The following is a 23,610-nucleotide window of genomic DNA, read 5'->3' on the forward strand; positions in this document are numbered from 1 at the left end:
GCGTTTATGATGAAGCGTGGTCAGGCGGTTTTGTGCTGTCCCCTGGGCTTTGAGACCTTCCAGCTGCACGCACTGTGCACGACGCGTGCTGTCCATGCTTTTGGGCTTACTGCTGTCTAGGGCAGCCAGTGAGTGGGTGTGTTGATGCTAAACCTGCCGTTTCAGTGTGAGCCACTTGTTGCTTTCTGTTCAGTGTTTAGAGACTTTTTTTTTTTCTTAAAGATTTATTTATGCATACAAAAACTAGGGTGTAGATCAGAGGTGTAGGAGTGAGAGGGTTCATCAGAGACAGAGTGGGGAGCAGAACAGGCTGATCAACGGAAATCCACTGCTGAAGGGAGACAGGAGAGGTCTGCTGCGCCATGTGGGTCAGCGCCCTGGGTGGGGATCGAACTCAGGCTGGCTGTTGAGATGGGCCTTTGTGGTGCTGCTGCTGCTGAGAATTAACCCCTAGGCCACTGTTTGAGTTTTGTTGTAGTGGTGCAGTGGGGAATTTTGAGGCACCAGGGGAGAAAAAATGATTGGTTAGTATTTTTGTGATAATTCCCTAGTATCTAAAAAACAAGACAGAGTTTTGGTAACTTGTTCAGGTCAATGACTGAGCCAAGATGAAAAGTGATCCAGGACTGATTGGGTTTTGTGTATGCTTGAAACAAAATTTGGAAGGAAGCAAGAGACTTTAAAAGATCTGGGAGGAGATGGGAAGAACGTGTACCTGGTTTCAGTGTGAGAAGGAGCAAGGTTCTCTTCCTTCACCCTCACAGATTTCTCTAGAGCATACTTGGGCCACTTATACCAAGGCTGGTCACACCGTGGTCTCTGTCCCATTTTCTTTTAACTTGCAGGTTTGTTGAAAAGTCTAACGTGGAGCTAAATTGCTTCCTGAACTGGCAAGGTGAGGTGAGGGTCAGGCATGGTTTAGTGACGGGTCCACTAGCCCCTCTCCCCCCTGCTGCCTGACACTGGCTCCTGCAGTTAGTCTTGGGAGGAGGGCTCAGAAATGACTGCTTTTTCTCATCTAGCCCCTGAGGTGTGACTTAAGTTGAAATCTGAAGAACAAGATGGCAGCTAAGAATGTTGGACAAACCCTGAAGTTGAGCATGACCACAGGTAGGGATGTTTCAGAGCAGCTAGGAGATAGATCATTGAAGCTGCGTGAGCATGATGGGGGAGCAGGTAGGAGCCTGTTCCTGCAGGACAGTGAGCCCCTGGAGGGTTTTAAGCTGTCAGGCAGTGTAGACTCATGATAGGTAGCAACAGGAGAAGCGGAAAGATTGTTGCACTAAGGCTATTGGCAGTCATCTAGGCAAGTGGTGTTAGTGGCTCATCAGTGGGTTCCGAACTGGGTCAGAACTGATGTGACTTGCTGCTGGCTTGGATACGAGAACAAGGTGGTGAGGGAAAGAACGGAGCTAAGAATGATTTCTAGGTGGGTGTCAGTGGGAGAGACAGAAGTTTAAGGAAAAATCTGGAATTATAGTTTGCCTCTTTGTCTTGGCCATGAAACACTCAAAACAGATGGTGAGTAACCACCAGATGAAGGAGTCTGGAGGTCAGGGAAGAGGACTGAGCTGGAGCTACTGTGAGGTTTCTGAGTTGCTTTTAGGGGTGTGTGCGCCTACACTTGGGGTGTGGCTGGGGTCATACGGTGATTGTTAGCGTGTGGAATGACTTAGGTGCAGACATAGAAGGTGGTTGGTTACATACATGCAGGGTGGGAGCTTACCGGGTTTCCATTATGGAGAGAGAAGGGCATTCAGCTGACAACGTTTACAAGGGAGTGATTTTAGTAGTGGACTCTTCCCCAGGACAACGGGTGCTGTCAAGTAAACTCTCTGAAACTGTCTTGCTGTGTTCCCCACGTACTGGCTGTCGGAAGGATATGCAGCCGTGTAATTGCAGAGGCAAAGTGTGTGCAGTGTGCAAAGACAGGATGCTTCAGTGCCAGGTGGAGGAGGGTCAGCACATTGGCTGGCATTTAGAGATGCGCAGGATCTTGGAGCTCATAAGGAATAGTTTGACTCCCAGTGTAAATATCCTCTCTGGCATCTTCGACAGACTGCCCAGACAGGATCGCTTCACTGGTCACTTGGAAAAGCACCTGGTGTCAGTGGTACTGTGTCCTTTCACCACAGCAGCAGCTGGTTTCTGGGAGTGGGACTAGAGCTCGTCTCCTGCGTGCTAGTTCTTGCACTGCAGGATGTTTCCTGTCCTGGCAGCCCTTGGTGCGGTGCAGGGGAGTTGGTACAGGCAGATGCGACTGGGAGCTCTCGTGTCTCCAGTGAAATGACTGATTTTGCCATCTGCTCCAGTTTACTGAGAGCTTTTAAAAACTCTGGTGTCTGTATAGTCCAGTATACTAGTTATCCATTCTAGTGTTATGTTAGCTCTAATTTTGATCATTTTTCATCTTACCCGAAAGGATACATGGGAGACTAATAAGGTGCGCAGGTGTGTGCGCTAGCCACCCAGTAACCCTGTTACGCAGGAAATGCAGTTTGGTGCCATTCGAGGGGCCTCGCGGGCACCTGGTGTTTCAGGTAACTGGTCCAACCATGTGTTCAATGAGCCTTTTTAAAATTCTACTATTACGCTTTCAGATGTCTTGAATGTCCATCTTTTGGAAATTGAAACTTGCTGAGTTTGTGCTCTAGTATTTGTAATACTATCTAGAGTGATTCCTCCAAGTTTCCTGTTGTCATTTGCTGGAACCAGATTACTTGAATCGATTCAGAGGGGCTTGAGTTTCATTAACTCAAACTCACCCTAGGTTGATGGTGGTTCAGCTGCTCTTCTGCTCTGGGGATGCTTAGGTTACTCACCCGGAGACACTGATATCTAGCACAGGGGGCAGTGCCCGGTCTTTGGGTTGCTTGGTGGGTAGGGGCATGACTAAATTCAGACAAGCCTGATCGTGCCATTACACCCTGCCACTAACTAGCAGTGTGACGTGGCACTTTACCTCGCCTTGCTGTGCCCCGGTTTCCTCGTCTGTAAAGTGAGTGTCTCTGCTGTGGTTAGTGGAGCCTTTAATGAGACGCCTGGCCTTGTAACCATATCTTCCATGTCATCATCATCATCATCATCCTCTCAGGAGTTCACTGGGTAGAGTCAGTGAGCACACTGGGGAACCTAGAGAGAGAGTGACTTAGCTGGCTGCCAGGGCAGGGCAGGGCAGGGCGCTGGCTACAGACACCGTGGCACAGACCCTTCTTTGTTTGAGGAGACCTCGGCAAGGCAGGCCTTGAAGGCGAAAGCAGAGGGTTTTGACCTTTGGCTTAATGAGAACAATAGAGCATTCCCTTCATGTCCAGGCAAGATCTAGGTGAGATACAGATGATAGCAGCGTTCTTTGGACCCACTGCCATCTAGAATAAAAGACACCTGACTGCTTCCTGACTTGACAGCAGGCTTCAGAGGGCCTCATACTCCCACCCTGACAGGAGGTAGCACAGGGTGGACGTCCAGAAGGGAGGGGTAGGAGCATCACTTTTTAGGCAGGCAGAGCAGGGTCCTTCCTCCTTGGTATATGGCCACAAGGCCTTGCAAATCCCTTCCATCTGCCCCTCCCCCTCCCCCTCAGAAATGTGACAGCAGATCTCCACTGCTTTTGGGTCTTGGAGAGGCAGGAGGCCAGGAAGCTTCCACTAGAGCTGAGATGCTTTTCTGTTACTGTTTGGGGCTAGGGCTGCACTCTGCAGGAGCAGCCAGGAACACAGGTGAGGGCTCTGTGGTCGAGGCTGTGTCCCCCAGAGAACAGGGTCTCCACAGTGTTGGCTGGATGGGAACTGAGTGGACATTGAGGGGCAGGGACAGAGTTTCTTCTGGGACTGTGTGGGAAATAGATGGCGTGTGGAGCGAGTAAAGAAGGGGTTCAGAGGATTAAAAAGACCACCTTCTCTGATTTCCTTTCATTCTTTTAGGAATAAGGGCAAGTTGGCAAGAGGGAGGTCAGGGTGTTGGGGTCTCAGATTGACGTGGCCCTTTCCAGAAGAGTAACAGTGTCCTCAAGACCATGTTGTAGACGCAGCAAGTAGTGAGACTGGGCAGTGCTTTCATTTTTCTCCTCACGCTGTCCATGCACCCTGGGTGTCAAGTGAAGCACAGAGATCACAGAATCCACACGTGCCTGGTGCAGGGCCCTATGCCATCCTTCTCCCAGCTCCTTGTGGAGCAAGCAAAGGGCAGTTGTGGCCACTCCTCCCCCTCAGTGGCCATGGTTGCAGTGGTGGCATCCGCCTTGCTCGGGGATCTGGTAGCAGCGCATTCGACACCATGCGTCTGCCTTCTGTGGGCAGGAGGGCTGATGGGCCTTCCACCTGCCCAGGCTCCCTGACAGGAGTCTGGTCAGGGGCTGAGCAACAGAAATCTCCATCAGTTGCTGCTCTGTGGGGACTGCAGGCGCTGCTGCTTTTTCACAGGGTCCTGGGGCCTTGGTTTCCTGGAGCAGCTGAACCCCTGCCACAACCTGCCTCCAGACCTAGTGGTCACCCTGGGATCTCTGCTCCACCTGCAGGGGCTTTCATGACCTGCTCACTTCCCTCAACCCTTGTAACCTGTGGAGCCCGTGGAACCTGCAGTAGGTTGACCCGATACACAACCAGCTGGCTGAGCTGGCCCCAGCCAGGCTTGGGGGTCTTTTCTTGTCTCTATGCTGCCTCTCACTGTCTGGGACCTGGCCGCAGCAAGTTTGGGGTACAGTCCCCATGCCGGATTTGGTGGTCCCTCTGGGAATGACATCAGCATGTATTTGTGTAGCCATCCCGGGCTAGGCAGGTTCATTGTTGATTTGGGAAAACAGGAAGAGAATTTTGGAGCCTTTGGTATCTCTAACAGGCCTTTAACGCTGAATCAGGCCCAGACACAGGCAGACCAGCAGGCAGGGAGTCGGCAGCTGAGTCCCAGCCCCCGGGATCTCCCCTTGCTTCTTGGCTCCGTTGTCTGTATATACATAGGTGCACCACAGGCTCTCTGGCTTCTCAGCCTGGGTATCTGCCATCAGGAGGTGCACATGCCCATGCCCTGCCCTTGAATGTGCAAGCACCTTTTTCTTAATATATAATTATTTTTACATCATTTTGTGCCTTTTTCCATCTCAGTTGTAATCCCCGTGGGCTTCCCATCACCAAATCAGCCGTGTGCCATCACCACAGTCCAGTGCACTTCCCTCCCCCCACGGTTGTTGATCCCATTTCCCACTCCACCCCCGTAAAATGTCTCTCATATAGAGTTGTTCATTATTATTACTACTTTCTCCCCTGGCCCCTTATGCTCCTGTAAGAGTGAAACCATCTGGTATTTTTCCTTTTCTTTCTGGCTTATTTCACTAAGCATGATCCCTTCCAGCTCCATCCATGTTGCTGCCAAAAGGCATGTATTTATCTTTTTTGACTGTTGAATAATATTCCAGTGTGTATATGTACCACATCTTTTTAAACCAGCACTTTCTTTTTTAAGGATTTATTTATTTATACATCCAAAACTGAGGTACAAACCAAAAGTGCAGGGACGGTGAGAGGATTCATCAGAGACAGATAGGGGAGCAGAACATGAAGTACACTGCTGAGGGGAGAGTGGTCGAGACAGGTGAGGTCTGCTGGGCCATGTGGGTCAGCTCCAGGACGGGATCGAGCTCCCAGGGAAGCGGCCGCGGCCAGCTTCACAATACTGCGCTTTACCCCACTGCGCCAGCAGGGAGGCCTGCCCAAGCGCTTGTTGGAATCACATGCTGTAACATGGGGGTCATGCACCCCGGAAGAAAGCAAAGCCGCAGGTAGTGACTATGGAGGCCGGCAGTGGGAGGTGATAAAGAACCTGAGTGTACTCTATGTTTCTTACAGCATGCGAGAAGCTGAGGCCCTCGTAGCCCTGCAGGGCCTGGCCTTGTCTTTCTTGTAGGCAACCAGTTGTAGCAAGTTCAAGATGGTGGCAGGCATTTGGATGATGGGCATGCAGCTGCTGCTGCCCAATAAACTGACCTGCGGTGGACCTTCAGGAAGCTGCATGTCTTGAGGCACTTGTGTGTGACTGACCTGGGCAAACCATACATACTGGGGTTGGTGGGGGTACTGAGTGTATTGGGGGAGACCCGATTCTACTGTGCTGGGCACTCTGGGTGCTGAGCATAAGCACAGGTTGGCCCCTAGAGGAGCAGGTGAGTCCTCTGGAGGAGTCAGGGATTTTGCAGAAGGGAGTCAAGCAGCTGGAGGAGGAGTGGAGATGAAGATGAGGCAGGGGAGAAGGGACGCTGCTCAGAATTCTGCTCAGTTGACTGCCCAGGCAGGAATGAGGGTGGAGGGTGGACACAGGCAGTTTTCACTTAGAAGAACCTAGGAACCCCTCGATAGGGTACATGGAGTTACCAGGCCATTTTATGTTCTGCCGCCACTAGCATGGATGCGGGGCTGACGGGCATGAGCGTGGGCACCGGGGTCCAAAGAGCACGGGTATGCACTTGTGTGGCGGCAGCAGTGGCACAGGCAGCAGCGCAGCAAGGAGTTACCAGCTGGGCTTCCTGCCTTACCAGCCCCTGCTCCTGGTTTGCCCCTAGACCAACCCTTACCGCCCCCTACCCCCACGGCCCCATACTCGGCCCCATACTCGTAGTCCCAAGCTCTGAGCACACTTCCGGCATCTTACCTTTCCCAGTCCTAGAATTTGGTATTTGGCCCCTGGTCCTCAAAACCCCTCTGGGGAAGGAGACAGTAAAGGATAGAGGGACTGCATGAAGCCCAGAGGGAATTGGGGTGGGATGAGTACTGGGGAGACTTCCTTTATCCTAATGTGTTTTTCTCACACATGTCCCTGGCCACTGTGGTCAGGGACTGGATGGGAAGCTGGTCCCTAAATCATGAGGCATTGTTTCTGGGGCATACTCCAGGCAGGACCCTCGGGGTGTTTTAAGGATACAGTGGCAGTTCTGCTCTGCTCACCTTGGCTCCTTCCTGCGGCCTGTGCATCTTGTCCCATGGGAATCAAAGGAGGAGGAGACAAAGCCAGCTGGAAAGCTGATTCTTCACCATGTGCCTACATTATGGTAAAGAAAACATACTTTGTGGTTATCGTTGGTGTGTGAAAATAATAGCATAACCTTTAACTCAGGCTTTTTCTCATTTTCCCTGGAGATTGCCCCATGCCTCAGCAAACCCATATACAAATCTGTTCCATTTTTTTGTTTTGGGTGGATATATCCCCCTCTCACACTCTGATATATCCAGACTTTATCCTACTGACTGTAAGAGATTAGATATGAAAGGGTATTTTTGTCATTCAGCTTTTCACTGTCTATTAATTGACATTGTTGGGACTCTGGACATGAGTTCCCTCTTTCCTCCCCAGAGAGATGGGAGCACCCATCATTAAGCAGCCTCATTGGCGAACTTGTAGTCTTAATGTCAATATAGGCAGAAGAATTTGTGTTGCAAGGTGGTGGGAGTGTGCAGGAAGATAGATGGGGCAACTTTTCGTTAGCAATTCCAGAGTGCCTAGAACTTTTGCTCCTTTATTATAATGATTGAGAAACTATATGAGCCAGACATTGTGATAAACACCTTTTGTTCATTGTTTATGTTCAGGACATATTTCTTGAAATCATCCTGTATACTAGTCCTTGAGTATGTTTTAATAAACAAACCAGACACTGCCTTTGCCCCCATGAAGTTTACACTCTGGTGAGCGGAAGAAAGTCATTAGCAAAAGAATCAAATAATGCCAGTGCACTAAGTGGGTCAAAGGAGAGGTGGTTTGATGTTTTGAGAACATAAAATAGGGTTGCTGAGAACTGGAGGAAGCCAGTTGAAAGGCCGCTGCAGTTTAACACAGGAAAAAAATAAAAGGTGTGCCCCAGTGGAGCATTGGAGCTGGAGGAAGGGGGCTCACTGAAATGCCCCATAGGTCCACGTCGGGTCTTTGTGCTGGGGCCGGAGGAAGGCATACTAAGACCAATACTGTCACAACAGAATCGGGGACTATGGGGGCGGTGTACCACTTACTGAAGTTTGTGGTAAGAACAACTGTCGCATTTAAGCTCAGTTCTGTGAGGCAGGTGTAATTATTACCCAGTTACGGCTCTAGGGGAGTGTAGGTCTTGCGTCCAAAGCCCAGGGTTGGAGTTAAGATCGGACCCCAAGTCTGACTGCATCCACATTGATTCACTTCGGTACATCAAGTTACAGCCGGGGCTTCTATATCCTGAACCCGGTGTTGCGCCCTCTAGTTCTCTTTCTTACTACGTGGAGGGGCCTCAGGGCCCCCTGCGCAGAGAAGACAAGCCGAACTCCCCGCTAGAACACTTCCTTCTGCCCAGAACTAGAAAGCGAGCGCGCTGCTTTCCGACGGAAGGGGGCGTGGCTCGAGTGACCCGGAAGTTGCGTGAGTGCCCTTCGTCGGCCTTTCCGACGGGAGTGAGGCCGCCGCGGACTGCCCTTTTTCAAGATGGCGTCGAAGATGGGTTCCCGGCGGTGGATGCTGCAGCTGCTCATGCAGTTGGGTTCGGTGTTGCTCACACGCTGCCCGTTCTGGGGCTGCTTCAGCCAGCTCATGCTGTACGCTGAGAGGGCCGAGGCGCGCCGGTGAGCGGGCCCACGCAAACGCCGAATGCGGCGGGGGCGGTACCACCCGTCCCAGGAACGGGGGTGCGGTGAGGTGGGGAAGAAGTTGTGGCCCTTGAACTGGGAGGAACTAGGACATCGGACTAAGTAGGAGGGGATCTGGCCGGGGTCAGGGTGGACAGCAAGCATAGTGCGGGGGCTCCTGGCGACAAGGGGTCTAGGGTTTGCAGGAGCAGCGGGGCTTGCGGGAACTCGGGGGTCTCGAGGCTTTACACCCCGCTTCATTCTGCCCCGTTGCTTCCCTTCCCTGCTCGCAGGAAGCCTGACATTCCAGTGCCCTACCTGTACTTCGACATGGGGGCGGCCGTGCTGTGCGCGAGCTTCATGTCCTTTGGAGTGAAGCGGCGCTGGTTCGCGCTGGGGGCCGCGCTGCAGCTCGCCGTTAGCACCTATGCCGCCTACGCCGGGGGCTACGTCCACTACGGGGACTGGCTGAAGGTGAGCGCGAGGCCCCAGGCGGGGCTTCCAGGGTGATGGGAGCCGGAGCCGGAGCCGGAGACCAGGTCTCCGCGGCTGTGTGAAGCTGAGGACGCGAACCCCTGGCTGTGGAGACCAAGAAAGGAAGCGCCTTTCGACCTCAAGTCTCCCTGTCAGTATGCAAAGTGAGGCCCAGAAAGAGGAAACAGACTTTCCCATTGCTGATGGGACTAGGAGCCAGGACACCTAGTTCCCAGAACCCTCTAAATCATTCCTAAGCCTAGGTCCAGGTACCTGATTCTTCCACCAGATTTTAGGATATTTAATCTTAGTGCCGTCTTTAAGGTGCTCTGGGCAGCCAGGAGAAACATGGCGGCTTCCGTTCCTGACTGGGTGCCCTCGCCTTGGCCTAGGTCCGTATGTACTCGCGCACAGTTGCCATCATCGGCGGCTTTCTTGTGCTGGCCAGCGGTGCTGGGGAGCTGTACCGTCGGAAACCCCGCAGCCGCTCCCTCCAGTCCACCGGCCAGGTGTTCCTGGGCATCTACCTCATCTGTGTGGTAGGTTGGGGGCCTTTGGCTGGAGATGCTTGACTGGGAGGGAAAGGTGAGCCCAGGGTTGACAGAACCCAGGGAGGTGGGCAGAACGAGGCCGGGCTTGTGGTTCTTGATGCCCCCTGCTCCTGGGAATTGCCCTGGCTGCACCGAGGGCCTCGGGGCCCTCCCAGTGCCTGAGACTTGGCTGGGGTCCCTTCTTCCAAAATTATTGTCACTAGGGAGAGAAGCCTTGCACTGACCATTCAGTCCCAAGCCTGAGTGCCAGGTGGCCAGAACGGATGGGTCCTCTCATGGCGCCAACTCCAAGATGATGGGAAAAGAGACAGAGGAAAGGTTTCATGGGGTTCAGGCCCCAGCGTGGACTCTACCTTTTGGAGCTAATGGAGGCTTCCAATGTTAGCTAGCGATGATCCTCCTGGGGTCAGGGAGGCCACTGTGTGGGGTGTGGACAGGCCCCGCGCCACTTCCTCGTCTCAGTGCCAGGGCATCACGTCTGTGTGCGGAGCTCTGTATTCAGAGGTGAGCACCCGGCTGCTGTGGAGATACAGCTTCCTCCACTCCTGAGGCCCTACATGAGGAGAGACAGATCCTGTCATGGCCCTCCTATGTAAAGGGGCATGACAGGCCCTACTTGCAGACAGCCTGAGGCTGCGCGGGGCCCCCTCAGGAGCACTAAGTGCTCTCTCGGGGTGGCCCCAGGCAGGTCCCTCAGCCTGTTGGGAGAATCTTAGAGGTCCATGTGTCTCTAGGCCTATTCACTGCAGCACAGCAAGGAGGACCGGCTGGCGTATCTGAACCACCTCCCGGGAGGGGAGCTGATGATCCAGCTGTTCTTTGTGCTGTATGGCGTCCTGGCCCTGGCCTTCCTGTCAGGCTACTACGTGACCCTGGCTGCCCAGATCCTGGCTGTACTGCTGCCCCCGGTCATGCTGCTCATTGATGGCAATGTTGCCTACTGGCACAACACACGGCGCGTTGAGTTCTGGAACCAGATGAAGCTGCTTGGAGAAAGTGTGGGCATCTTCGGGGCTGCTGTCATTCTGGCCACGGATGGCTGAGTTGCATGGCAAGAGGCTGAAATGGGTGCAGGGAGCCACTGAGGGCCACCCTGCCTTGCTCACTGGCCCAGTTGCTATTTATTTATGCTTTTCGGTCTGTTTGTTTGATCCTTCGCTTTGTGTGTGTCTTGGTAAGGGGCAGGTCTCTTCCTCAGTTCCTGGGCTCAGCCCTGGAGGTGGGGTCCCTGATGATGATGATGCCTTACAGGTTTCCCCCGTTAGGAGGGGAGCTGAAGCCAGGTACTCCAGGGTCTCCTGTCTCTGAGAAGAGGGTAAGGCAGGGCTAAGGTGGGCACACCAAGAGTTGAAGAGAAAGGGAAGATTGAGAACCAGAAGTAGGCCAGTGGGAACAACTACTTTCTGAACCTGGCAGATGCAGCCAGGTGCTACAGTGCTTCCTGGAGACTGGGAGTCTGTGGATTGACTCACAGATCAGGTCCTGGAGGAGACCGGCCAGGCACCCTGACCTCTTGCGCGTTCTCAGGCTCTGCTAGGAGCGGAAGAAGCACTAGCTCTCACCCACCTTGAAAGCAGAGCAGGCCCCAGTCGACTCTGTGGTGTACAGGGAGGGGTGGGGTAGACAGTGGCCCACTTCCTGCTGTCTCAGTTCCAGCCCACTCTGGAAGGGTGAGCGCCCTCCCAAACACCAGACCACACAATCCTCCAAAAATAAACATTTTATATAGACATTTGGCTTTGCTTCTGTGTTCTTCCCATGGCACTTTGCCATTGGCTGGTATTGGTCTTGGGTCTTGAAAGAACACATCTGCGTAAGTTCATCTAGGCCTCTGGCACCTCCCCCTTGCTCCAAGTGCCCCCACGGGCCTTTGGCACTCTTTCCAAGAATCGGAGCCTCCCTGTAGTGTATTTTTTTAGCCTCTCATTCAGGCCCCCTGGTTATAGCTTGCCTTTTCCTCCCCGTTTGGTGTCAGCTCTTTTTGAAGAAATCTTTGGTGAGAACAGCCACAAGAAGAAAATGAATATTAAGTGTCTGTTATCAGGCCGAGGACTGAGACTAGATGAGGGAAACAGTTTGCCTTAAGCCACTGAGCTGGGTCAAATATACATCTGAGTACACCGCCCACGATCAGATGTGTACTTGACCCCACCACCCCTTTTCTGAGGGCAAGCAGAGGCTGCTCTTGGGCAGTGGTTCTGTCACAGCACCCTGTGGTTCATGGTCTTACCCAGGCACCCCCAACAGAAAGTAGCCACAAGCCTCCAGTTAGTGCCTGTCACATCTTGGTTCAAAAATGGCTAGACCTAGACTCAGCTCTGAGCCCTGCCAGCGAAGGGAGCTGGGCCAACTGTGGGTGTGTTTGTGGAGCAGAGAATGTTTCCTGCCTGGGGGCAGGGGCCACTCTGGTGACTGCGGACACCAGGTGAGGGAGATGATCTCCTCCCTTGAGCAGCGAGCTGCCTGCTCGCTGCCGCCCCCCCACATTCCCATCTTGCTCCCAGGTGATCAATGGTAATTTCTTTTCAAGTGTGAGCTGACTCAGACAAGCATTTGTGTTTTAATCGAGGCCTCCTGAAAAGTCACAAAGCCCAGAAGAATGTTAACAAGGATATCAGGCAGATGGCAAGGGTGCCTCAAAACATGACAGAGGCCACAGGAACTGGCCCACCCGTAAGGTTAACCCTGAGTAGGGCCCTCATAGGCAAGTCTTTCCCACCTCCAAATCCCTAGGCCAAATATTGGAGGCCATTCACTGTGGCTGTGGGGCCAGAGGAGTCTTGGGGGGGGTCCTTCTCCTTCCTGTTTCTTTCCCCACATGGGTGCCTGCCCCTGTCAGAGTTTAGGGTCCGCTTTTCCCTTTGCACATCGCTCTGCCAGCAAGCCTGTGACTGTGGGGGTCACCTCCAGTAGACCTGGCTTTTGGTCCACCCTGGCTGTCTCAGGGCTGGCAGGACTGGTGGTGAGGGTCAGCTGCCTGGGTCAGAAGCTGGCTTGCAGAAGGAGTCCGGCAGCCCCTTGGCATGGTTGACCAGCTCATAGGAGTCCCGGATGTCGCTTAAACCAAACCAGAAGAAGATCCACTGTTTGTTGGAGAAGCTGCCGTCACTGTGCTTGAAGTACCTGGTTGGGGGTGGGTGGGGATGTGGGTGTTAGGGCAAAGCCAGTGCTGCTACTCAGGAGCCCATTTGTTGAAAACCTCTTGGTGTAGACACCCTGCTGTCTGTTGAGTCCACAGTAGCAGCCAAGAGCCTAGTCTTAGGCTCTTTACAGAGAAGCAGCTAAGGTAACTTGCCAGTCACACAGCTGTGAAAGAGTGAGGACATCCCTTGCTCCCTCCACAGTCTCGGCTGTGCATCCCACCTGAGTCCCCACCCCATTCACCTGTTGGTGCCAGAAGAGCAGGGTAATTGGGGGTGAGGAAAGGAAGGAAAGGGGTGCTCTGTGGAAATGCAGTGGGTGGAGGATCAGAGCTCCGCAGCAAGTCTGGAATAGAGCTGGAAGGGTCAGGATTGCTCAGGACCCCGGGAGAGAAAGGCTGCCGGGAGAGGGGCTGCCTGTGGGGAGATCTCTGGCTCCCTGTGCGAACTGCTTCCTGGGGAATGTCGGACTACACCGAAGGAGACATTCTCTGGGAAAGGATGGACGGTGAAAGAAGGGGAAGCCCGGGCCTCTAGGCTGGTGGACTCCAGAGCATGGGTCGGGGGTCGGGGCGGAACCTACCAGGGATTGATGGGGTTGGTGACCCTCGAGCGCCAGAAAAGCGTCTGCAGGTCCCGTCTCAGGCACTCCCACAGCATCTGCCCGGAGCCTTGGCCCTGGCGGCTGCAGCTCACCACAAACTTGTCCAGGTACGGGGTGCCCCCCAGTACAGGTTCCATGGTCAGAATGGCGGCTGCGTTGTACCTGGCGCAGCGGGGGAGAGGCAGGCTGGGATCTGCCCGACTCTCCCTGGGGTCTCTGCCCTCTGGGACCCAGAGGCTCACCCCTCAGAGACGTAGACAGAGTGCAGCCGCGGGCGCAGCGAGGCCAGGTAGTCGTCCCGCAGCTTCTTGCCGAAGCTGGTGTTGATCAGGTTCACCAGGCGGCGCTGGTCCAGGCTGTCCAGGCTGCGCACCCTCAGCATCCGCTCAGCGTTCTTGAACAGGGTCCCCGACCCTGTGGGTAGGATGGAGGAGGGGTGAGTTTAGCCGAACGCCGGATTCCACTCATCTCTTCGCTTGGGCGGCTTGGTGGGGGTTCCTGATAGGGAAATTACGTGGTAGGAACAATTAGCCTCTTCGGGAGAGCCCACAATCAAATGGCGTCTGGGGTCTGCGTAGATTTGTATGTGATTTTCACTGTAGGAAGTGCTTTTCCCGGACAGTTTTCCCTCCTGTCCCGCCGATCGCCCGCTTTTCCACCTGCTTCCCCTGGTCCCGCCCATCTCGAGGCTGCTTCCCCGCGCACCCACATCCCGCCCCACTCAGAGCGGCGACTCCGCTCCCAGACCCCGCCCTCGGCCACGCCCACTCCCAGGCCACGCCCACACCCCGGTTCTTCCGGGTCCCAGCCCTGTCGCGTTCGCCTCCTCTTACCTCCCCCAGGTTCAGCAAGTGCAGAAAGCCTTTGCCCGTCACCCCGCCCCGACGCCTTCCTTGCCGGCGGGGAGGCCGGCCGCCTCCCCAGCTCACCCACTCCCAGGACCGTGCTCCTCCCCGCCGCCCGCTGCCCTCACCCTTGTTGCTGAATAGCTCGGTGAGCAGCGTGCTGGCGGCGGTGATGACCGCGGAGGAGTGGTGGGGCAGGCGGCTGAGCACGTCCACGATGAGCCGCATCTGCTGCCGTTCTTTGTTGCTCATCCACTTGGCGTTGGTCACCAGGTCCAGGTCGCCCGGCAGGTTCACTTTACTCAGGACCTGCATCCGGGGAGGGGATGAATCTACGATTGGGCCCTTGTCCTCAGGGGCCTCTCCGCTGACCACTTCACCTTCCTTCCTTCCAGAGTCCTCAGCAGACCAGACTCAGATCTAGCACCACCCGCGGAGCCTCTTCTGACACTTCACTCTTGGACCCACCCAGCTTGAGATGGGTGCAGGGGCTTAGCCAGGGCCGGAGTTTGGGGGGGGGGGCGAGAGAGAAGGGGGGGCACACCGTGTGACTGCTGTTGCGTAGACCGCCTGTGGTGTTGAGGAAAATGATTTTGGTGGGCTGCAGGGCCTTGGCCAGCGATGCTGTCACCTCCAGCGAGTCGAGGAGCACGGAGCGGCGCGCTGTGGTCTCCCCAATGGGGCACAGGATGGGGATGCTGCCCGACTGCAGGCACCACTGAAGCAGGTCCGTCTCCACCGAGACGATGCCGCCGTAGCTGTGGGCCAGACGTGGTGCTCGAGAGGGTCCCCCCCCAGGCCCGTGGGGCTGGCTGGAGGGGTCTTTGAGTGCAATCTGAGCAAGTTGGGGTTAGGCAGGGCCAGCACTAACCTGGCATGCGGGGCCGGCTCCGCAGCACCCAGCACTGACCCACCGCCGAAAAAGGGCACCGCTGTGGCCGAATTATGTCGCAATGCATCTACCAGCGCTTTGCAGCTCTGAGCGAGCTGTGTCTTCGCCTCCCAGAAAGAAAGACAGCCCGAGGGCGCTGTGGGAGCAGGGAGCCCCAGGACGACCAGCGGCTTCATGTCCATTCGCTGCAGGAAGGCCAGCGCGAAGGCCAGGCTGGAAACAGCCTGCTGGCACTTGAGCACCTCCTCATCCACCTGAGAAGGAGCGGAAGTTCAGGAGTCTGGACATTGGCGCTCACTCTGTTGCACAGCTTTCTCCAAACTGCGTCCCGACTCAGGACCCTCTTCCGCCCCCTCCCTGCTGCGAACTGTGGGGGTCCTTTTTCTAGTCACCCACCTGCTTGGCCCTTTGCCCTGCTGGATCTTGCCATCCTCTTATCTCACACCCTCCCTCTGCAACTCCCTGGGACCTTGGACTCTGGGGCACCTGGGGGTGGGGGGAGGGCAGAGGTACCGCTGTTCCCGTCCAATCTCCCCACTCGCCGTCTAACCCCCAGCAGCTGCCACGGAGGAAGAGGGACTCCTCCAGAGCATCACACTTGATGGGTGGGAGTCCCCGACACGGCACCCAGCTGGGCAAGAGACTTGGAAGCGCGCAGCCTGGCAGGCGCGCCCTCTGGGGCACCCCTCCGGGCACCCGAGCGCTCCTTCCCGGTTCGCCGCGCCGAGTCCAGTCGGTCCGGTCCCGCCATGCCAGGCGATAGGTCGCCATACAACTCCCATTCCCTCCTTGTGACCCGGCTGACACGAGGCTCCGCTCACCTCCATGACAGCGAAGGGTTTGTTGGAGGAGTGGTGGCAGGTTTGGAACTGCGTGAGCCAGTGGCGCGCCTCCCCCGGGCTCGCCCCGCACTGGTTCAGGAAGGCCTGGATGTCCCTCTGCACCAGCGATTGGCCGGCCGGAGGTCCCGGGGATTCCGAGGGCGCCGTCGGCGCGGGGGACGACGTCCACGATGACTCCTCTGTGGCTGGAGAGCTGGTGTTCTGCTCCGCACCCTCGGTCTCCTCTCCTGCGGGCTGAGCCCGCGCCCAGGCGGTGCTGAGCCGACGCCCGGGGCTAGTGCCGCTCGCCGCCCGTCGCCTCGCGCTGCAGCTCAGCTTCCGAGAGTCCCCAGCGCCCCAGGGGCCACGTAGCCGTCTACCCGCAGCGGCGGCACGCAGGGCCCTGGCCAGCCACGCTGTCGCCATGACAACCACATCGGTTGGGGGGCCCTCCCCCCCAACCAGTGACCGTCTGCTCGCAGCTACTGGCTCCGGGGGGCTCTTAACGGCTGCAGGGCGGGGCTGGGCTAGGGGCGGGTGCAGAGTCTCGCTCAGGTGCGTCTGAGGAGGGTCAGGCTGAGGGTCAGAGGGCGGGGCCGACAGGTTCCCCGCCCCTGGTGGGGTCGGAATCCACCAGCTAGGGTCACGAGGCTGCGTAAAGGCTGGCGCTGTCTCTAATCTGCTGCCAAGACCGGTTCCAGGAAAGATTCAACTGGGCCAGGAATGGCTTTGGGGACTGCGGGGTATTTGATGAATAAAGGGGAGTCTGGCTAGGGCAACCGGGCTGAGTTACTGCTGGACTGAGGGGACAGGAAGGCGAGGTCAGGGAGAGGGAGGGCGAGCAGTGCCAGCCGCCTAGTGGGCAGGCCCTCGGTGTTCCTAGAAGCCTGGAGTCAGGAGGTCACCAGGGTTCACTATACTCTAGTCCACCTTGAAGTACCACCTTGAAGAAAGTGGTCATTTCCTCAAATCACCTTTTCTTAGTATTAATTTTTCTTTAAACTTTTTAAAAAAGATTTACTTATGCATCCAGAACCTGGGCACAGGCAAGAGTGGGGTGAGAAGATTCACCACAGACAGAGTGGGGAGCAGAACAGGCAGGTGGAGGAAGTACACTGCTGAGGGGAGCAGCGGGGAGACAGGAGAGGTCTGCCCCGCCATGTAGTTCAGCTTCCTGGCTGGGGGGGTTCAAATTGGAGCTGAAGCGGTTGTGGGATTGTGGGGAGCTTTGTCGTACTTCGCTTTAACCCATTGTGCCATCTCGAAGGGTCCCTCTTTAAACTTTTTTTTTTTCTTTAAACTTTTTAAGCTTAAAAGATTAGGACTGTTGGCCCTCGCTGGTGACACAGTGGCTTAAAGCACAGCACCGAGAAGCTAAAGCCACTGCAGCATGAGTTCGATTCCCGCCTGCCCAGGAGGTGACCACATGGCGCGGCAGAACTCTCCTGACCCGCCCACTGCTCCCCTCAGCAGTGTACTACGTCCATCTGCCTGTTCTTCTCCCTGCTCTGTGTGGGGTGAATCCTCTCACCGTCCCTGCACCTCTGGCCTGTATCCATAAATAAATAAATCTTAAAAATAAATAAATAAATAAAAAATAAAGAAGTCATCATAAAAAAAAAAAAAGATTAGGACTGTAACTAGGAGACCAGTAGCACTGACCATAAAGGGAAGAAAGTCTTAAGAACAAAGTGAAATGAACAGTGTTATTAAAGTCAGTAATATTGACAAGCTATGTGGAATACGGCTGGGTAATGTTACCCGCTCCCATAATGGAAAGGAGCAAGTAGCAGATGTTAAATATGTTAGGCACTCACCCTGGTAGCCTGGGAGGCTAACACATCTCATAAATAATAACTCAGTCTTTAAAATGACTTCAGGACTGGCATTCTTATTATTTTTGAAGATTTTTGAAGATTTTATTTATGCATTAAGAACTGGGGTACCGGCCAGAGGTGCAGGGGGTAAGAGGATTCATTCACCAGAGACAGAGCGGAACAGAACAGGCAGATTGACTAAATACACTACTGAGGGGAGCAGGGGGTGAGACGGGAGGGCTCTGCCATGCCACGTGGGTCAGCTCCCTGGCTGGGGATTAAACTCACGCTGCAGTGGCTGCAGACAGCTTCATAGTGCTGCGACTTAACCCCTTGTGCCCCAGGGAGACCCCAGGATGGGCGCTATTATTATCACCATTTTGCAGAAGAGGAAATTGAGGCCTAGAAATATGTGAGGGTCAAGGTCATTAACAGCGGAGCTAGTCTTTGAGGCAAAGCCTCTGCTCCAAATCCACACAACTTGAAACCTTTCTCAGAATGTGATTGTTCCTTAACACTGTATTCACTAGCCCCCTAAACACTGCTGCACTGTTAGTTATGTCCACTCTACACTTGGGTACACCCCGATCAAGTCCCACATTCGGTGTCACGGAGGAGGAAACCCACTATACAGGGACAGTGACTTGGCCACAGAGCTCTTTACTGTCACAGCCAGGCCTGAGGCTCCCCAAGTCCCCCCACCCCCACCCCGCCTTGCTCTCTCCTTCCTTCTGCACAGTACTGACTCCCAGGGCAGAAAGTCAGGTCTCTTGGGTCTGTCTGGGTGGGGATCCCGGGCTAGTCTCTCCTGAACTTCCCGGAGGGTTCTGGAAGTGTGCACTACCCCTCGCCTTCACACACACATCTGAGCGTGTGCGCAGTTCCAAGCGGGAGACATTGGTGGGGTGGGGGAGCTGGTCTTGGAGCCTCTTCATGTTCCTACTTAGAATCCTGGGTTCCCGCAGGGAGCGAAGCGCCTTCTCTCTGCTTTCCTCCCACTGCCCCCAGCCCCCCAGAACCCAGAGGAGGTGGACCTCGCCTCTGGCAGGTAGCTCCTGGATGGTGTTTCCCCCCCAAGCTCCTCCCTGCCTTCAGAGTCCCCAGTCTCGGGGTGCTCCCTTCCTGGGCTCCCCTAGAGACTGCTCACCAGGGCGCAGCCCTCCCTGGCCCCCCCTCCCCTCTGCTGCTGGAGCTGCCCTCCACCCCTCCCAGGCCCCTCCTCCACAGCTGCAGCCAAATGGGCCCCCCCTACCCCCCATGAGGGAGAGGATGGCTTCTTGCACTAGACGGCTCAGGGCAGGAGCTGGGCCTTTCTACTCTCAGGTTGGGGCTCCCCGAGAGCAGCGCTGACGCTTCTCCTATTGGGGCTCCCTGAGGGTGGGGCTGATGTTTCTCTCCTCATCCAGGGGCTCTCTGAGAACCCACCTGTATCAGTAGGCAATGGCGTCAGCCCATTTTCCCTGGGCGGATGCTGCCTGGGAAGCTGCTTCCCAGTCCTTTGGGCTTCTGCCCAGAGGGCCGTGGCTCCAGAAGCCAATGGGGCCCCGGGATGCCCCCAGTAGATGATTAACTCCAGGCCCAGTGACCATGGGGCCACTGTGTGCCCATCGCCTCTCCCCAGGGGAAGGCCAGCCTGCCTTTCTGAAGGAGGTGTGGGTGTAAGGGTTATCGCCCCCTCCTGACCCCGCCCCTCCCAGGCCAGCAGGATCGCTGCTGCCTATGGTTCCAGTCTAATTTTCTCTCCCCTTTGAAATGGGTTATTATTTTTTTTTACTTTTTTAAATTTCACTCACATATATTTTATTCTCCCAGTATATTTAAAAAAAATATATATATATATATAATAGTTCATTTTTACATCACTCTGTGCCTTTTTCCATCTCAGTGGTAATCCCTGGGAGCTTCCCATCACCAAATCACCCGTGTGCCATCACCACAGTCCAGTGCATGAAATGGGTTTTTTAAAATTTATTTTTCAGAGAAAAATCTCATTGTCAGTGTGTCCAGAGTCAGGGTCCTGGCCGCTCACCAGGCCTTGGGCCTGGAGATGATGGGAGTGGACATGACCTTCCGACCCTCCCAACCTCTCCCCTCCACAGGGAACTCAGCCCTTAGCACAGACCCCGCCAGGGCTCCCCGGGCTCCCCACCCTCAGTGGAGCCCTTGGCGTTTGCCACTCAGGGTGGGCGGGCACAGAGGTTACTGGAACCTGGGCAGGTGTGGATACAGGCTGGACAGCTGGCAGTGCCTTCTACAGCATCCGCGGGACACTGGCAGGCACAGTCTCCAGCTGTGGAGACCCCCACCCTCCACGGAGAGGCCCACGGACACACGGTGTGCAGACCCTGGTGTGGAGACCCAGCAGACACTCTGGCAGTGCGCCTGCAGAAAGGGACTCTCCCTGGGCCGCCACCCCAGGGGCCCACACCCAGGGGACATCCCTGGCCACCACCACAGGGGCGTGTACGGGGATACAGGAGTGCACAGCACTGTGCACAAACACACCGTGCGTTAAAGCCAGAGCCCCTCCGCAGCCCAGGCCAGGGCCCCGTAGCAGGTGCCGGCCCACTGTTCACAGGCTCAGACCCGCGCAGACACACACGCCCACGCAATCCTACGTGCTAAGATCCGCACGGAGACACGGGCCTCTCCCCAGGGTGCCTTCCGCCCTCTCCTGCAGACACAGATGCTGTAGGGCTCCGGTGGCAGAAGAAGGCGGTCCTCTTGCTTTGTCACCCTCGTGGGAGGAAAACTGGTTAAGTCTGAATGTTTGTGTCCCCTCAAAGTTCACATGTTGAAATCCTAATCCCCAAGGCAACAGGTGTCAGGAGGTGGAGGTGGGGCTTTTGAGGGGTGACTAGGTTACGAGGGCTCCACCCTCCCGATTGGGACTCCTGTTCTTAGAGGAGACCTCACTGGCTCCCTGTTCCCTCCTGCCCGTGAAGATTGTGGAGGTGTCTCAACCTGGACAGAGGCCCAGGGCCAGCGCCAGACCATGCTGGTGCCTGACCTTGGACTTCCAGTGTCCAGAGCTGGAAGCAACATATGTCTGTTTCAAAGACATCTAGCCTGTGTGTTCTGTTAGCGTGAACCCAGACGCCGCCCTCACTACTCCAGGCCTGGTCATGAAGCTTACCGGGGAGGGGCAGAGGAGATGCCAGCTCTCTTCCCAGCTGACACCCACCCCGCCCTCGCCTCCCTGGAGAAGGCACGGGAGCAGCCACTCGTTCTGTCAACCCAAGACCTCAACCCAAGACCTCCTTCCTGTCACACTCAGCTGCCTGCGTCACTGAGAACACGGACGCCTCCAGCAAGGACTTCCACAGCCGCCCCAGGCCTGCACCCAAGTTTCCGCTCTCCACCCATCCCTGCCATGAGCCACTGCCCAGCTCCGGCCACCGCCCTGCCTGCCTGGCCTCGCTCCCGGGCCTCCTCGCTGCTGCTCCACCAGAGCGGCCCTGGTTAGTGGGCGACTCCGGTCAGCACACACAGCCATTTCTCCATTGTGACCAAACCTCACGCCCCCTTCCCAGGACGCCCCTGGACACTGCCTGTTCAGTTTCTCCTGTGGGTGGGGTCCCTAGAGCTGGGATGGCGGGGGTGGGAGCTGGGGGTGCTGTCTGGCAGGAAGTCTCACTACCCTCCTGTGGTCTCTGGGGGCTTTCTCACCACATGGCGGCCTCGGGCCTGGGGCAATCACTTCCTCCACATCCTGTTCATTTGAGGTGAGCCCAAACCCACCTGTGGAGGGGAGGGGCCATGGCCTCCTATCTGGATGTGCAGTATCCAGATGGGCATGAGAATTATTGGATGGTAATTTATCAAAATTATTATAGTCTACCCCTTATCCCCTGACCCCCCACTAGAATATAAGGGATCCATGAGGGCCCCTTGTTCCCCCTGAAAACAGCAGAGATCTTGATTCTACTCATTTGTTTTTTTCTGAGCTTCTAAGAATAATGCCTGGCATGGGAAAGCTGTTGGGAAAATATTTATTGCATGAATGAGTGAGGAGAGGACAAAGGCGACAAAGTGGTGTTTGTGGGTTTGTGGGTTCAGGGGAATGCGTTCCTGGGGCCCGAGAGCAGCACAGGCAACCGCCAGGTGGCGCTCTCCACCTGTGCCGAGCCGGAGCCTGGGCACAGGCCAGAGTGGGCACAGGCCAGAGTGGGCACAGGCCAGAGTGGGCACAGATTTTTATCACATACTATGTGCCATGTGCTGGACTCAGCACAGCTGACCTTGGCTGAGTGGGGAGTGGGGGTTAGAGGTGCTGACCCCAGAGCAGTTAAATCTTGGCGTAACTTTAGACTCCCCCAAACATTCCAGTTGTCCTTGGTATGCTGGGGAAGTGGGGATGACTTCAGCACCCCCTGAAGATTCCAGAATGGCCCCAAGTCCCCTGCTGTTGGTCCTTGGTAGCCAGTATCGGGTCCAGCCAACAACAGAATTGCTTGAATCCATGAGGCTGAAACCCAAATATCAATTGTGTTGATGTTTACTGAAAAACAAGTAAGTTCAGGCCGTGTTGTTCAAGGCCAGCTGTGCCCGGTGCAGCGCCATTTCCCGGCTGGGCCTCTTCCGCGGCTGCCAGATGTGGGCAGGGCCTTTCACATCTCGCTTGAAAAACGGGGTGAAGACACTGGACTATGGTGATGGCACACGGGTGATCTGGTGATGGGGAGCCCACGGGGATTACAATTGAGATGGAAAAGGGACAGAATGATGTAAAAATAAACTATAAAAATATAGCATTGGATATAGAACCAAGGGGTAAGGGATGATGAAATATATCCATGTTATATAGAAAAATAAACTATAAAGTCAAACAGTAAAAAAAAAAAAAATAGGGGGGGAGGAGGAGGAGGAGAAAAGAGAGGATAAGTGTGTCCGTGTCACTGACTAGGTGGGTCTTCCTTCAGTCTATTATCCCCGGGGACTTGGGTATTTAGAAACGTCTACTACATTGAAGATGATCATAGCAAACTCAGACACTGCTCCAGGCATGCAACTTAATTAGTTAAGTAGTTAATTAATAATTCGTTAGTAATTAATTACTAAGTAGTTAAAAGTTAAGGTGTTGGCCCTCCCTGGTGGTGCAGCGGGTTAAAGCACAGCACTGAGAATCTAAAGCCGCTTCGGCATGAGTTCGATTCCCACCTGCCCCGGAGGTGACCACATGGCGCGGCAGACCTCTCCTGACCCGCCTGCTGCTCCCCTCAGCAGTGTACTTCATCAATCTGCCTGTTTTGCTCCCCCCTCTGTCTCTGGTGAAGCCTCTCACCGCCCCTGAGCCTCTGGCCTGTACCCCAGTTCTTTATGCACAAATAAATCTTTGAAAAAAAAAAGTTAAGGTGTTGACTTAATTTGTTCTCGCAATAACACCGTGTTTTACTATTACTACAGTGCTCCTAGGGGGATGGTTTTAGAGGCGGTAAGAGGCAGTAAGGGGCTTTCGGGGTGCAGTTGGAGCTTCCTGGCAGACAACTGGAGCAGGGACCCGGAACTCACAAGACAGTGTGGGCTGAGGGGTTTGGGGGAAGTTTCTGACATGGGCCCGAGCGGCCAAGGGTCGGTGGAGAGAGGGGAGAGGATGGAGGGGCCCAGCGCGGGGTCCTGCGGGGAGCTCCCCAGGCACTGTGTGGGTCCCTGTGCCACACGTGGCCTTTCTCTGTTCCCACTTATCTAGCAAGCACAGAGGGAGGGTCTGCCACAGTGAAACTAGGGACAGAAATACCCCTGCCCGTTGTAAACAAGGCGAGAACCAAATTTTCATATGTTGTCAAGGGCGCAGGCCCAGTAGAGTGCCTGCTGCCATCCCGGGTGGGGGTGACCGCCCACTGCCATGGTGAGCAGGGCCAAGAGTCTGGCTCCTGCTCCGAGGGGCCCTCAG

At 55.4% G+C, this 23,610-nt stretch overlaps 2 protein-coding genes across 2 annotated transcripts; one reads left to right on the top strand and one right to left on the bottom strand.

The window, feature by feature from the left end:
• The first annotated feature begins 8,405 nt into the window (after positions 1 to 8,405).
• Positions 8,406 to 11,324, top strand: TMEM101 (transmembrane protein 101). The gene is made up of 4 exons (XM_004684103.2): positions 8,406 to 8,570; positions 8,867 to 9,047; positions 9,440 to 9,586; positions 10,333 to 11,324. Exons 1-4 carry the CDS (start codon positions 8,434 to 8,436, stop codon positions 10,639 to 10,641), a joined length of 774 nt encoding a protein of 257 aa, XP_004684160.1. The 5' UTR covers positions 8,406 to 8,433; the 3' UTR covers positions 10,642 to 11,324.
• Positions 11,325 to 12,394: 1,070 nt separating this feature from the next.
• On the bottom strand, positions 12,395 to 16,362 carry NAGS (N-acetylglutamate synthase). Its single transcript, XM_004684104.2, has 7 exons — positions 15,901 to 16,362; positions 15,059 to 15,333; positions 14,732 to 14,945; positions 14,316 to 14,496; positions 13,585 to 13,756; positions 13,322 to 13,504; positions 12,395 to 12,721 (listed from the first exon to the last, which is right to left on the bottom strand). Exons 1-7 carry the CDS (start codon positions 16,324 to 16,326, stop codon positions 12,568 to 12,570), a joined length of 1,605 nt encoding a protein of 534 aa, XP_004684161.1. The 5' UTR covers positions 16,327 to 16,362; the 3' UTR covers positions 12,395 to 12,567.
• Positions 16,363 to 23,610: the final 7,248 nt, after the last annotated feature.

The sequence above is a fragment of the Condylura cristata genome, unplaced genomic scaffold, assembly GCF_000260355.1.
Source record: "Condylura cristata isolate star-nosed mole 26May11 unplaced genomic scaffold, ConCri1.0 scaffold00017, whole genome shotgun sequence".
Taxonomy (NCBI): Eukaryota; Metazoa; Chordata; class Mammalia; order Eulipotyphla; family Talpidae; genus Condylura; species Condylura cristata.

Bases quoted from the DNA above. Each gene is read 5' to 3' on its own strand.
- NAGS (XM_004684104.2), bottom strand. From the start codon at position 16,326: ATGGCGACAGCGTGGCTGGCCAGGGCCCTGCGTGCCGCCGCTGCGGGT. The intron at 15,334-15,900 runs GTGAGCGGAGCC...GCTCCTTCTCAG, and splicing joins AACCCTTCGCTGTCATGGAG to GTGGATGAGGAGGTGCTCAA. The intron at 13,505-13,584 runs GTGAGCCTCTGG...CCGCTGCGCCAG, and splicing joins TCTGTCTACGTCTCTGAGGG to GTACAACGCAGCCGCCATTC.
- TMEM101 (XM_004684103.2), top strand. From the start codon at position 8,434: ATGGCGTCGAAGATGGGTTCCCGGCGGTGGATGCTGCAGCTGCTCATG. The intron at 9,048-9,439 runs GTGAGCGCGAGG...GCCTTGGCCTAG, and splicing joins ACTACGGGGACTGGCTGAAG to GTCCGTATGTACTCGCGCAC. The intron at 9,587-10,332 runs GTAGGTTGGGGG...ATGTGTCTCTAG, and splicing joins GCATCTACCTCATCTGTGTG to GCCTATTCACTGCAGCACAG.